The following is a 14,871-nucleotide window of genomic DNA, read 5'->3' on the forward strand; positions in this document are numbered from 1 at the left end:
CCAGTTCAGGTTCTCTTATTGCTCTGCCACCAAGGAAGCTGGGGAACACAAATAGCTGGGAGAGAACACACCAGGACAGCTGATCTAAACTGGGCAAAGAGATATTCATAGAATCATAATCATAAAATCATAGACTGGCCTGGGTTGCAAAGCAGCACGATGCTCATCCTGTTCCAACCCCCTGCTGTGTGCAGGTCACCAACCAGCAGCCCAGGCTGCCCAGAGCCACATCCAGCCTGGCCTTGAATGCCTGCAGGGATGGGGCATCCACAGCCTCCTTGGGCAGCCTGTGCCAGTGCCTCACCACCCTCTGGGGGAAAAATTTCTTCCTCGTATCCAACCTAAACCTCCTCTGTCTCAATTTAAAAATACCATATGACATCATGTAAGAAAACTATAAAGCTGAGCAAAGTTGGCTGTGGGAGGCCAGCTAGGCATCAGTCAGCGGGTGGTGGGTTATTGGTTTGTACATCACTTGTTTTGAGTACATATATATGTGTATATATATATGAAATTATTCAATTATCAGTACTGTTATTTCTCTCTTCCCTTTCTGCCCTAGTATCTCTACCTATGAGTTTTTTTTTTTTTTTTTTCCAATTTTCTCTCCCCATTTGACGGAGAGGAGAGGGAGTGTGAGAAAAAAGGCTGTGTGACATTTATCTCTTTGCCAGGTTAAACCACAACAGAGACAGAGTCAAAGGCTTTATGAACTCTAGGTCAGGCTACATCAAAAGCCTTTTCCTCATCCATTGGGGGGTTACCTGGTCATAGAAGAAGATGAGGTTGGTCAAGCAGGACCTGCCTTTCATGAACCCATGTTGGTTAGGCCTGATCCCCTGGTTGTCCCACACATGCCATGTCATCTCTTTCAAGATGATCTGCTCCATAACCTTACCTGGCATTGAGATCAGGATGACAGGCCTGTAGTTCCCCAAATTATCATTATGACCCTTCTTGTAATTTGGCATCACATTAGCAAGACGTACCTGGTTGACCAGGACTGCTGATAAATGACAGAAAGCAGCTTGGCAATCATCTCTGCCAGCTGCTTCAGCACCCTTGGGTGGGTCCCACCCAGCCCATGGACTTCTGACAGCACAGGTCACTAACTGAATTGCAGGGGGTTTATTCTGCTCTTTATCCCTGTATTACAGCTCAGGAGGCTGAGTATCCTGAGGATAACTGGTCTGATATTAAAAACATAAGAAGACACTGAGAACCTCAGCCATTTCATCATCCTCAGTGGTAATATTCCCTGCCACATCCAATGAAGGATAGAGATTCTCCTTGGTCCTCCTCTTGCTGCTATTATATTTGTAAAAACACTTTTTATTATCTTTAACAATGATTTTTTTCTGAGTTTTTTTCTAATTTTCTCTCTGCAAATATGTGTATTTGCAGTGTATATGGATGCACGTGCATCTGTGTGCACTTACTGGGAATACATGCTCAGCCCTGCTGCTGGTTGGATTTGCAGTAAAGGAGCTGCGGCAGCCTCTCAGGCTTTCAGGTACAGCCTAATTCCCTTAACACACACCTTGGAAGACCATAATCCATCCACCTCATGCTCTGAAGTGTTTTTAGTTGTAAACAAGCCTTGTTAGTTTCCCACAGAACACAACAGATCTACGAAATAGTTCAGAGGGTTCTGAAATCCTATAGCATGTAGAGTGGCCCGCACTTCATGCCGCCTGCCAGGGGATTCATTACACTGTCTGTGAAACTCTGCTTCTATTACCCTGACAATGATATCAGGCCCTGAATCAAATCCTAACATCAAGCTCTGCTCGCTTCACTGTATTTCCATTGCATGTGACTTATTCAACCCTTGAAAGCAAATCCAAATGAGAAATCCCTTTCTCATATTACTCTCTTTGATGCATGGCACCAAAGCCACATGGAAGATAGACAATATATATATATATATGCCATGTGATACTTTACTCCTGGACCAGTACCTTGTTGTCCAATGCTGTAATCTCCTGTTGGTTAGCTGTTGAGAGAAGAAAACTACTCATCTGTCCCTTTAATGGGTCTTCAACTTCTACATCTATGTCATAACAAGCCGTCTTCTTCTGATCATTGGGGTCAACACTACAGAGAGGATAATAGAATATTATAAGAACTGCTGTAATGAATCAGAGTAAATACCCATCCAGATCCATATCCAGGATATATTTTCTGCAAAGGACTGTTGCAGATGCTGGGAGAAGAGTTTAAGAACTGGTTACCTATATATACATGCATATCCTAGCGTATTGTCTTATCATTTATCAGTTAGAATTCAGACTTTTGAGTCAGAAGTTTTGTCCAAACTATAAACTTTAACAGCTACTAATGCTCAATCTTAAATTAAATTGCCTCACATTTTCTGAGAACAGTTATAGCTTCAGCCTCTGAAGTAATTTCCAGTTGTAAACAACATTTCAATATCGTTTCTGTTCCATTGCATCCATTTAGGGTAAGTAAAACCGTACACTATCATTCTGGATGTGAGCACTTAATTGGTTATCAGTTCCAATGCTAATTATTGAGTTGGAGGACATGACTGGGGGAGCAGTGACTTTCCACTTGAAGTAGCTGAAATTGTAAGAGATCAGTTGCAAAAGTTAAATGTTCTGGGGGCCTGATGGGATTCATCTCTAAGCACTGACAGAGTAACTGGACCTCTATCAACAATTTACTAAAGGACTTGGGATACTGCGGTGATTTCTGTTCACTGGAACACAATGTTATAATGATCTAAAAGAAGGTCAAGAGAGAAGACCTACCAAAAGCTACAATCTAACCTCAGTACATGAAAAAATATAGAGAAGAGTTTCCTAGATAATATCAAAGGATATTTAAAAAACAAGGATGTTATCAGGCATAGTCAACACTGATTCACAGTGGGAAAAGCCTGCCTCAGTAACGTGATCTCTTTCTACAATCACATCACCGCTCAGTGGGTCAAGAAAAGGCAGAGGTTGTAATCTCACTGGATTTTAGTAAGGCCTTTGATACCGTCCCTCACAGAATCCTTCTGGGCAAAGCGTTGAACCATGACCTGAGTAGGGTCTCACTGGCTGATGAAGTGGCTGAACGGCAGAGCTCAAAGAGCTGTAGTGATGTTGGCTACATGATGATAGCAGTGTTCCCTAGGTCTCAATTCTGAAGTCAGTCTTGTTCAACACATTTATCAGTGATCCAGATCAGGAGTTGAACGCAGCCTCAGGAAGTTTGGTGACAATACTAAACTGCGAGGTGCTGCCAACTCTCTTGAGGGACGAGAAACCTTGTAGAGGGATCTAAGTAGATTGGATAATTGGGCAATTGTTAATTGCATTACATTCAGTAAGAACAAATGCTGGTTTCTGCATCTGGGATGGAGGAATGCCAGACAAGTGCAGATTGGAAGATGAATCATGGAGAACAGCAAAACTGTAGGGTCTGGAAGGGACCTCCAGAGATAATCTAGCCCAGCCCCCTGCAAAGCAGGCCCCCCATAGCAGGCTGCACAAGTAGGTGTCCAAGCAGGTCTTGAATATCTCCAGAGGAGAGTCCACAACCTCCCCGGACTGCCTGTTTCAGTGCTCCATCACCCTTACTTGTGAGGAAATTCCTTCTCATATTGGTGTGCAACTTCCTGTGCTCCAGTTTATGGTTGTTTCCCCTTGTCTTGTTGCCTCGTCCTCACAGACTGCTGAAAAGAGCTTGGCCGCATCTCCTCAACTCCCACACTTCAGATACTTATAAACATTAATTAGATAATCAGATGATTCCTCAGTGTTTCCTCCTAGCAGAGCTTTTTCCAGACATTCATCACCTATGGGCTCTTTCCAGATTCTCATGTATGAGGGAGCTGGGAACAGGACAAAGTACTCCAGATGAGGCATCACCAGGTCAGTGTAGAGAGGAAGGATTACTTCCCTTGTTCTGCTGGCCATGCTCTTTTTAATGTACCCCACAATGCCAATGGTCTTCTTGGCCACAAGAGCATATTGATGGTTCATGGTCAACCTGCTGTTCTCCAGGGCCTCCAGGTCCTTCCCTGCAGAGATGCTTTTCAGGATAGGATTCACAAGAATGACACAAAGCTGCACCAGGGGAGGTTCAAAGTAGGAGACAGACATCTCCTGGCTAGCTGGAAACGTGCTGGTGGACTGGAGACTGGCAAACGTGCCCATCTTCAAAAAGGGCAGGAAAGATGACCCTGGTAGCTACAGACCTATCAGTCTCACCTCGATGCCAGGGAAGATTATGGAACAGATAATCTTGGGAGCCATTATGGACCTATTAAAGGTCAACCAGAGGATCAGGCCCAGTCAGCATGGGTTTACGAATGGTAGATCCTGTGTGACAAACCTGATTTCATTCTATGACAAGGTGACCCACTTAGTGCATGAGGGTAAGGCTGTCAATGTGGTCTACCTGGACTTCAGTAAAGCCTTTGACACTGCCCCCCACAACATTCTTATGGAGAAGCTGGCTGCCCATGGTTTGATGGATGTACGCTCTGCTGGGTGAAACATTGGCTGGATGGCTGGACCCAAAGAGCTGTGGTCAGTGCAGTTAAATCCAGTTGGCTGCCGCTCACAAGCGGTGTTCCCCAGGGCTCAGTATTGGGGCCACTTCTGTTTAACATCTTTATTAACGATCTTGATGAGGGGATCGAGTGCACCCTTAGTAAGTTTGCAGAGGACACCAAGCACTGATGTGCCTGAAGGGAGAAGGGCACTACAGAGGGACCTGGATAGACTGGATCAATCGGCCAAGGTTAACTGTATGAGTTTCAGTGGGGCCAAGTGTCAGGTCCTGCATTTTGGTCACAATGACCCCAGGCAACCCTACAGGTTTGGGAAGGAGTGGCTGAAAGCTGCCTGGTGGAAAGGGACCGTGGTGTAGTGATGGACAGTCAGCTGCTGATGAGCCAGCAGAATGCCCAGGTGGCCAAGAAAGCCAATGGCTTCCCGGCTTGGATTAGGAATGGCGTGGTGAGCAGAAGCCATCTCTGCTTAAAAACTATTTGGATGTGGTGCTCAGGGATGTGATTTAGCAGAGGGCTGTTGGAGTTAGGGTACTATGGGTGGGTTGTGGTTGGGCTTGATGATCTTTAAGGTCTTTTCTAAACTGAGGAATTCTATGACTGGAAACATTTCTTCACTATCAAGGTGGTTAAAGACTAAAATGGGCTTCCTCGAGAGGTGATTGATTCCCCATGTCTGTCATTAGAATAATGCTCTCATTATTGCACTTTAATTTCTGGTTAGCTGTAAAGTGGTCAGGCAGTTGAATTAAATTATCTTTCTAGGTCTCTCCAATTGAACTATTCTAATTTCTTAATTTTCATATAAAGCAAATCACCTTTATCTTGATGCCTGATAGATTCTTCAAAAAACACAGCCACTCATGCCTTCCTACTACAGAAGCTATACTGATTTTTCCCAAATATATCACATTTATCACACACCTATTAACTTCATCCTCTTTTATAGTTAGTATAATTTGGCTTCCAGTATCCAGGACTGATGTTGGTGCATCTGAATCTCTGGGCACAACGACGTGACATTCTGGAGTTAAGGCTCACAGGGAGCCTCAAGGATGATGGGGGGCTGCAGAACGTGCCTGCCCAGAGAAGCTGCCAGAGCTGGGTTTGTCCAGCCCTGAAGAAGAGACCTGGGGAACTGACTCGATGGATGGAACTTTTTAAGTTTTTATAACTCATGACTGTAATTAAAAGGGATAAATAAACATCAAACAGGTTCACAATACAAGAATATTGAAGAACTACATTTTGTAGAACATTTGTGTAATGTTAAGAGGTGGCTTGCTTCTTTGCAGAAATGGAAAATGCTACCTGTAATTTCAGATATGAGAGCAATAAAGAATAGCTCCAGCTTAGGCTCACATAAGAAGACTTCTGTGAGTTTTAAATCTGATGCATTCAGTTTTGCATAGTTCAGAAACTATTATCCACTCTTTTTCGTGGCATCCTCTTTCAGGAGACGTACCATATAAAAAGCATTTTTGCAGATTATAACATTTCTGTTCATTTCTATTTAATTTCCACTTCATTCTCACTTCATTTTTTTGTTGCTTTCTTTCTCACAAAGCAGGGGTGGTTTGTATCTGAACACTAGTTCTAAAATGCTAAATGAGATTAGAATAGCTCGTGTTTTCATCTGTGTGCATCCTAAAAATCTAAAATGAATAACTAATCTAGGTGACCTTCCTGTACAAGACAGGCCTAGAGATAAATCTGCAGAGCACATATATTTAAAATCACCAGCACTTAAAGATCCCTGGCAGCGGCTGACTGCTGTTCCAGTGGTTGACTGCACTCACTGTTAGGAATTTAACTCAGTGAGCAGGAGAAAGGGTCTGCGAGTCTGTTCAAAGCCAAGCTGGACAAGGCCAGCAGAAATGCGATGCCATCCGACCCAGCTTTGAGGTGGTGGTGGGGAAGTCTCAGATGACCAGTGTTGGCTTCCACGTCATTCTGCAATTTCAGCAGTCGAAATCTACTTACTGCCATTACATTCAGTGCCAAACTTCCAGATATTTTTCCTTTTGCTGAGACTACCAGCATTTCATCACCCCTCGAACAAACATCGTATCTCCTCTTCTAGGCGAATTAACGCTTCCCCCATCCACAGCCTGATCTCACTATAGCACAATACTGTCCAGTTCTGTGTGGTGCACAGAGTATGTCAGAGAACACTACTGCACACAGCATCCTCCTCTTCAGCTTCCAGCTGAAAGAAGTTATCTTGCCCCCGGGACTTCTTTGCCAAAAAATACTGTCAGTTAGTTCCTTGCCATATTTTTCCCTAGATAATGACTACGTGCCTGTGAGGACCTCAGCTTTTTCTTTTTGCTCCATCAAAAGGTCAAAATCATCTTCAGTGACAGTACATACACAGTTATCAACTCATACAGTGGTCAAAAGCCACTTTTAGACTGTTTTATATAGTCAAATTAATTGAAAAACAAGTTTTATTTTTACAGCCTTTGTAACTTTAAAATTTCTTATCACATATATTACAGAGTTGAAACAAAAAATCATTTTTAAGCATATTCAGGAATATTTGTTGTCAATATTCCGTAGGAAATTAACTTCCTAACCTCAGTTAATGGTAACATTTAAATACTCTGAGTTTTGACCAAGACTACAAAGGAACTTAGAAGAGACTGAAGTAGCCAACAGCAAGTTTGCAGTTCTCAATCTCTCCTCTCCTCCCAAGTTGTCACTTAAGTATGGAATGTGCTGGATGTGCCCTACATATAAGTAAAGCTGTATATTAACCATGCCAAAAATATGCCTGTTTTGGCAAGGATTCCAGGAAGTTCACTGCTTTGGCTGCAATAACCTTCACTGAATCTTGTCATTCTTTAGATTAACTCTTTAGAGGATCCTTGAATAGCCTGCCTTCTTCAAGGAGGACTAGCACCCAAACCAGCTGATCCAACCCCAACCAAGCATGCAGACTGGCCACTGTATCTGAAGGCATTATACTGTTGCATATCTGACATAATCGGGTGGTTAGAATGAATATCTGTGATATTTTAACTCCCTTACCCCCCCCCCCCCTCAGTGGATTCAAACTTGTTCTTCTCCCATTAGGAAGGAAATCCAATCAACTCTCAATATTATTTTAGTATGGATAAGAAGAGTGAGAAGTTTTGCACTCTTCTATAGAAATGGTGCCACTCCGCTGAAATAATTCCGAATTACAAAGACCAGAACATCAAAGAGAACAAACACATGAAGTCCAAGGCTCTGACCAGGATGCCAGAAAACCTGGATTCTGGTCCATGCGACAGTAGCTGCTTCTGCATTCATGCACTTTGCACCTGACAGTGCTGAGCTGACGGCCAAGCTTACCTGATGATATGGTTTATTACGATAGGATCTGGTGGCAGCAGCAAGTTAGTCAGTCTCTGAGGGATTTCAGAAAACTTTAGCCGTGGGCAGTCAAAAATCTGGAATACAATGAAGTCTGTTACCCTCCAGAATCCAATCTGCAGTTAAGAAAGTAAACCATTGGTTCAAAGGTAAGGGGATTCTGTAAGCTGTAATTCTGTCCCCTGGCCAAATACCAGCTATTACACTTTGCTCACAAACCCTCCCTTTAAGAGCTTTCAAAATAAGCGAGGTATCCTGGAAGCTATGGAAAAACAAAGCCAGGTAAGGTAATGATAGCTCATATATCATCACTTTTACTAAACTGATGTAGCCTTATTTACAGAAAGCGTGGAATCCCTCCAAGCATCCCTCGTGGTTAATTCTAGAGGTTGTTGTGAAAGACAGAAAGTCTTAGTGTGCTACTCTGAAAACAGCATGCAGACCACTGAGAGCATCTTAAGATTTGAAGCACGTTTAGGAAAAAGATGGCTTTTCTAACCATGTCTTTCATGTCTTCTGCCTTTCTTAGAAGGAGAAAAGAAGGGATGGAAAAGACTCTACATATGAGTTGGTATTCAGAAGCAGCAGACTTTATCATGTCACTGAGATACCATCTTATGCTAAGAAAAAAACCAAACAACTATAAATCAGGACCGTGAAAAAGAGCTTTTCTTTCTGGAAAGGCTTTTGTGCAGGTCATAAACCATCAGATTCCTGACAACACTGGCAAATGGAGGAGGTGCTTACTTCTATTATGAGTTGTATGTCAGTGTCTGTTGAAAACCATTCAGTACTGAAGACTGCAAATTATTAAGCAAAAAATTCAGAAATTTTGTTCCATCAAAAGTCTGCAGATGGATACTACAGAGCACCTTGAAAGAGACACCGTGTCTAGAAAGGAATTACCTGCTGGAAGTACTTGTCACAGTTAATGTATTCCTTATCATGGGAATCTTGCAGCTTATTTGTTTTGATGTACTGCCACAGAGCCTGGATGATAGCTGATCGGGTCTGCGTGTGTATCCCCAGCAAACGGGCCAGCCGTGGGTCCAGTTTGAACTGCGGAGGCTGCAACACAGCGAAAAGGAGGGAGATGGTAACAGAGAGAATAACAGGCACCTGCCCAGACAGAGCTTCAGCTTTAGTTTTCTGAGGACTTTGTTCCACACGTGGATTGCCCCTTTCAGTGGTGGAAGCAGCATGAACAGAACTTGCTCAGATGTGCACCGCCTCCATGGAACGACGATGCCTAGTGCTTGAAAAGGAAGAGGGACACCATACATGTGCTGTGCAAACCAGCTACCTGCATCACGTGCTGCAGACAACCAGCTGCACAGTCAGAAGTTTCTCTTTTTATGCAGTTTGGCTTTAGGGACCAGAAGACAAAAAAGAATGATCCTGCCTCAGAACTAATGGAGATTAGCCAACAAATTGAGAGCATGAATTCAAGATGACACTTCTGCTATTCCTAATAATCAATCAGCTGCCTCCCATCAACAAACTCCATTGGAACTCTTTTTTCAGACATGCTTCCAAAGTTCCGCTGCATATCAGAAACTGCACCTGGTTACAACTTGTCAGTGGAATCTATTTCTCCTGACTTCTGTGACACAACTCCTCAATTGCCCTGCTTTACATTTCCAACAATATACATTCTTTAGGTACCCTGGCGTCTGGTGCCTCTTCACAAGTGCACTCATGCTCATGTTTAACATTTGCCACATTTTTCTGCATTGTTGGCTTTCAGGTCACCCAAAGTCAGATTTATAACAAGACAAAACTCCGGGTAAGAAAACATGCTTAAAAGCATAAATTTGTACTAATGGTGATGATAACAAACTCTAAATATATTTTCCTAACAGTCAGGATAGCAGCTATATCAGCACCTCAGTTAGGTCATGCATTCTCTAAAATTAATAAAACTGTCTATTCTAGGAAGACTAAAGACTATCCTAACTTTTTTTTTTTTCCTTTTTGTTTTTTGTTTCCTGTGACTGGAATCAGGAAACTTATTTGGAAGTAAGCTTTGCTAGCTCTGAAGTGAAGATCTCTTATCTTATGTCTGTGTTCAGTACAGACATTTCCAGTATAGAAGGTATTACTAATAAAAGAGAGGAACCAGGAATGCTGAAACAGTGCACTGACAGGTCTGTCCCACTCAGGGCAATGTTTTATGCCGGATTAGAATGACAGCGTAACACAAATGTAATAACCTCAGAAAGCTGCACAGTCTGCTCTGCTGCTCAGGTACCTCCAGCAAGAGCCATTCCTTTGAAACACAGCATACAGGAAACCTCCTCTTCACGTGCATCTTACCTCAGTATTTAGCAAGAAGTCTGAAGAGGCAACATACATTCTTTCTGCAGGTGATAGTAATCATCATCATGCCAAGATGAGTTTTCTGCCAGATGATAATAGAAACTCATTTGATGAGCTCTCTTAATATTTTCCCTAATCTGGCAGTTCAGTATACCTATAATCTCTTTGGTCAACATGACATTCCGAGTCCACATTAATTATTTCTTGATGAACGTGATGGGATGAATTTACTCTGTTGCAGCATGCCCCAGCAGTGCATTCTCCATGACAAAAGCACACACTGACCTGGTAATCCAACATGAGGAGTAGCGTGCACCGCACACTGACATCACCAGGTCTTTTCACCTGGAAGCCATCAGTCTCCTGAGTTGTGGGAGTTCTGTGCCACTGCCAAAAACAAATCAATCAATCAATCAAGCCAATTAACGCGGTCAGCCTTTTTTTCCCCACTGATGCAGAAAATTCTGTGTGCCCATCAATGGAGCACCTTGCACAGCGCTCCAAGCAAAAATAAGACAAGCAGTAAAGCCCTGGAAATCTTGCGATTAAAAACCAAACCAAAAACCCCACATTGTTTCTTGCTCTGCCCTCACAAGGCTGTTTCAGCGTACAACCTGTTTGGATGCTACTATGCTTCACTTGTCAGGAGAAGCGTGCACACTTGTTTTTCATTACATGAATTCTTAGAGGCAAACCACATCACCACTACACCTGTGATTTCAAACTACGTAGATTCTGTTAGTAAGCACTCCAAAAAAGAACGATATTTTGAAGCTTCTGAAAACACCATGAGATAATAAACTCGATGTAACTTAAGGTAGGTAACGGGCACGTAGCTGTTTGTCTGTGTTAGTACAGAGTATGAATGCAGAGGTGCATGAACTTCCTACCTCCACAAGATGGTTGTCAGGTCCGTAGAGATCTTTGTCCAGTTCAATGACTAAACTCTTAAAAAAAGATGAAAACTTCCGTTTCTGTTTGCTGAGCTGTACAGCGAGAAGAAACAAATGTTTCAGACTGCATGCAGTAGCCTGTGTTACGTGCTTTCTTAGGCTCTCTTCTCATACAGATCACAATTGTGCCCGGTCTAATCGAGTTTCCCCTCTGACAAATGCAGAGAAACGTGCAAAAATCCAGCAGTGGTAGAACAGTACAGCAAGGGAAAAGTCTTCCTTGACGTGAACAAGGTCACTGCATCCCTTTTAAGTTTGTATTTTTTTTTCCATAAGTGCCAAATTCTTTGTCTAAATTCTCAAATAGCAGCAAGTCTTACAGATCAGTCATACGCTAAGTGTCTCCTTTTACATTTTGCCTCTTCATCTAATTAGTAGTATTTGCTGTTTGCTCTGCAGTTCATATTGTCTAATTAAAAAGCTGGGAGGTCTATCTCACTTTCTGGGCAATACACTCCACAGTGCTTCTTTCAATCATAGAATCACTTGAGTTGGAAGGGACCTCTGAAGGCCATCAGGTTCAACTTTCCTGCTGTGAACAGAGTCACCTACAGCTCCACCAGGTGCTCAGAGACCCATCCAGCCTAACCTCAAACATCTCCAGGGATGGGGCACCCACTTCCCCTCTGTGCAGCCCGTGCCAGTGCCTCACCACCCCTACTGCAAACAACTTCTTCCTAATATCCAGTCTTAACCTCCCCTCCTTTAGTTTGACACCATTTCCCCTTGCACTATCACAGCAGACCTTGCTAAAGAGTCTTTCCCCTTCCTTCTTAGAATCCCCTTTAGATACTGGAGCACCCCAGCTGAGGTTTCAATGACTTTATTCTTATTTACTGGAAGTTACACCCTCCTTCGATTTAAAATTTGCCAGTAACTGAGATGCCACAATAAAAATGGGCAAATTTTTTTCCAATAACAAAGTTTTCTTCTTTTGTTATTAAATCATTCTATAATCAGTGAATATTAAGATGTTATAATTACAAAATAAACAAGAGAATCAGGCAAAGCAGATTACGATAACAAAAAGAGAATAGATAGAAAGCTTACCCGTATCCTGGGCTCACTTAGAAAACTCCAGCAGAGCAGATCTCCAGCAGAGATCCTTCCCCACTGGCAGCCAGCTCTTAAATGTGTCTGGGAGGGATGCAGCCTGGCTCCCCCCCTTCCGGCAGCACAGCTGCATTGCCTTCACCTGTGCTCCTCTGGCTGACTCAGTGCTCACCTCAGGTGAAAAATGCTCTTCTCCTCGCTGTCCTACTCCTCATAAGATGCAGTGGCCTGCTGCAGGTCTGACTTGTCACCCCTCTCATGGCCTGGATCCTGTCATATCTTTGAGGCAGCACTCTTTCTATATCCTCCTACCTGTTCTGTCCTTAAGGCTGCTCTGTTTCCTGCTGCCCTCCACAACACTGCCTTTATGGTGTATCCCTCCCCGTTGCTGGACATACTGCTTTCCCAGCAGCAATAAGCCAATGCTGCCATTTAGTGATACCTCGACTGACTGAATGTTCCCAGTGAAGCCCATCACCCTACAGGACAACCTCTGTTTGCTGCCCCCCCTGAAGAACAAGTAAGCCATACGTCATCCAGGAGCTTCCCCTCCACTCGAAGCTCCCACGATGCGATGCTGCCGTCGGAGTCGTCAGCGTCAGATTTTGCAGGATTAAATGTGTTGGAGATATAAAGTCTCAGCTTCCGCTTTTGCTGTTGCACAAAAGGAGAGAAGGATATATCTAGGTTAAGTCCAGGTCTCACGGCAGCCACAGGAAAGACCTTCACTAGAGAATTTGCATGTATATGAATACGTTGTAAGCAGAGGAAGACAGGAGGCTGCAGATCCTGTACCTCTGGTCTCTAGTGATGTTTCAGTTTCATTCTCCTTTTGATTTCCAATGGCATTATCCCCATTCTTCTTTTTACCCTGGCAACTTCTTCTCTCCTCATATTTGCCCATATACAAGTAGGAACTGTGTCTGTTTCCTCCAGAATCTGACACATCATCACTAAGAATATTTTGTAAGAGGTGATCTTGTTCACATCTGAATATTTTAGATGTCTGTCTTCCTCCTAGCTTTCAGTTTCCAGCTTCCTTGTACAGTCCACCTAAAACTGAGTTAATAACAATGACTAATTCCACTGTGAAATACACGAGATCTCTCCTTCATACTTTCCTGTTTCCCTTTGCTAAACCCTTAAGATATGTCTTTCTCTTGCAATTCACACACAAACCAGATGCAGTTTACATTTCAGGAATGGCCTCCTGCTGGTCCCTGTACTTTCCCTGCCCAGTCAAAGCCAGTCTGCATATCACGTGTTTCTCCTACACCGCTCTCTGATTTACTGTCCTTAATACTACACAGTGCATTGCCTTTCTCCTCGCAGTAACCACTACAAGTCAGCCCTCTTCTGATACACTGACATCAGAAATTAAAACAATTAATAAAAATCCTAAGCAATGACTGTCTTTAAAGCTGCAGGTATTACTGACATCTGAGTATGGTGAAAGCTGAGCCTTTAATCTCTGCTAGAGGAAGACTTTATCCAAACTGATAAGCAAAACAGGCTGTCTTTAGAGATTGATCCAAAAGGTACCAAGAAGTTATAGCACTATTAAGGCAGCGATTATCACCCATGAAACACACAGAAATATCCTTGCTCCTGACTCATAAGTACCAATGGAAACAGAGCAACTGCAGCAGGATTCCAGTACAAAAGGGGCTTTAAATCTTCAGAAAATTCTTCATCAGAAGCAGAATAAGAGAGCACAACGAAAGAAAACTCACATTTGTTGGAGTTTAAATATAACTTTTTTTAAAAGACCTGAAGTGTTTGTAAGCTGTTTTCTCTGCTAAATTGTCCTTGGTGATGCTTCATTTCTTTAGGCTTACCCTTAGTCCAGCAACTCTCAGTAACTTCTGGCTGTAGAAAACTCTGTAGGTTCATTTCTCAGCGAGACACACAATTCTCCTTTTTTTTTTTTTTTTTAAAAAAAATATCTCTAAGATCCAGCTGTGTTTGTGCCATTGCTTTCTCTCTCAAGTCTCCAAATTTCTGCTCGTGCTTCAGACTTCCTTCTTATTGAGGCAGTCTCCCATCCTTCCTGCCCCACCAACCCGCATTCCAGATGACACAATCTCTCCCTTCACACCCCTGCCCTCCCTATAACAGATCTACCAAGCCAAGCAACCCTTAGGACAATAGCAAATACCAGTCTCCCTTTCTGCAGCTGGGCCTCAATCCTTAAAAGCACTTTATGGAGTTCACTGCCATCAGGTGTCAGCCATCACAGTTGTCACAATCAGCAACTCTAGACCTGACCTGCAGAATACAGTCAGATCTGCCAGAGGTACAGTGCACTGCAAGCACATTTTGCCTGCTCATGTTGAAAATCATAAGCCTTTTACCCAGTGGCTCAATTCAGCCCTAACTACTTACAAGCAGTATAGCATGGTAAGGCTGCTGGCACAATTTCAGATAGCATGTAATTATTCTGCTGAGAAGCCAATCAGGAACCCACTGGTGTGGCCCCACTGCCAACGCAGTCCTTTCAATAACAACGCGTAAGAATTCCCAGAAAGAAAAGCAACTGGGCCTGCTAGGACCAAACCCCCGAATGCTCAGAAGGACGCAGCTCCATCCACAGCCTGCTGAGGTGACCTCAAAGGTCAAGGGACTGCAAGATCCACGTACATGTGAAGGATAAGGACA

General features: G+C 43.1%; 1 protein-coding gene across 6 annotated transcripts in view; it reads right to left on the reverse strand.

Moving 5' to 3' along the window:
- The window catches only part of SMARCD3 (SWI/SNF related, matrix associated, actin dependent regulator of chromatin, subfamily d, member 3), an 86,213-nt gene that overhangs the window by 16,087 nt on the left and 55,255 nt on the right, over nt 1–14,871 (reverse strand). For all 6 annotated transcript variants that reach the window (XM_052696625.1, XM_052696624.1, XM_052696622.1 and 3 more), the window contains 6 exons: nt 12,745–12,867; nt 11,098–11,193; nt 10,493–10,594; nt 8,795–8,956; nt 7,868–7,965; nt 1,962–2,097 (listed from right to left, as the gene is read on the reverse strand). In XM_052696625.1, coding sequence (XP_052552585.1) covers nt 1,962–2,097; nt 7,868–7,965; nt 8,795–8,956; nt 10,493–10,594; nt 11,098–11,193; nt 12,745–12,867 — 717 coding nt within the window. The remainder of the gene's footprint in view (nt 1–1,961; nt 2,098–7,867; nt 7,966–8,794; nt 8,957–10,492; nt 10,595–11,097; nt 11,194–12,744; nt 12,868–14,871) is intronic.

The sequence above is a fragment of the Tympanuchus pallidicinctus genome, unplaced genomic scaffold (assembly GCF_026119805.1).
Source record: "Tympanuchus pallidicinctus isolate F22 unplaced genomic scaffold, pur_lepc_1.0 scaffold3, whole genome shotgun sequence".
Taxonomy (NCBI): domain Eukaryota; kingdom Metazoa; phylum Chordata; class Aves; order Galliformes; family Phasianidae; genus Tympanuchus; species Tympanuchus pallidicinctus.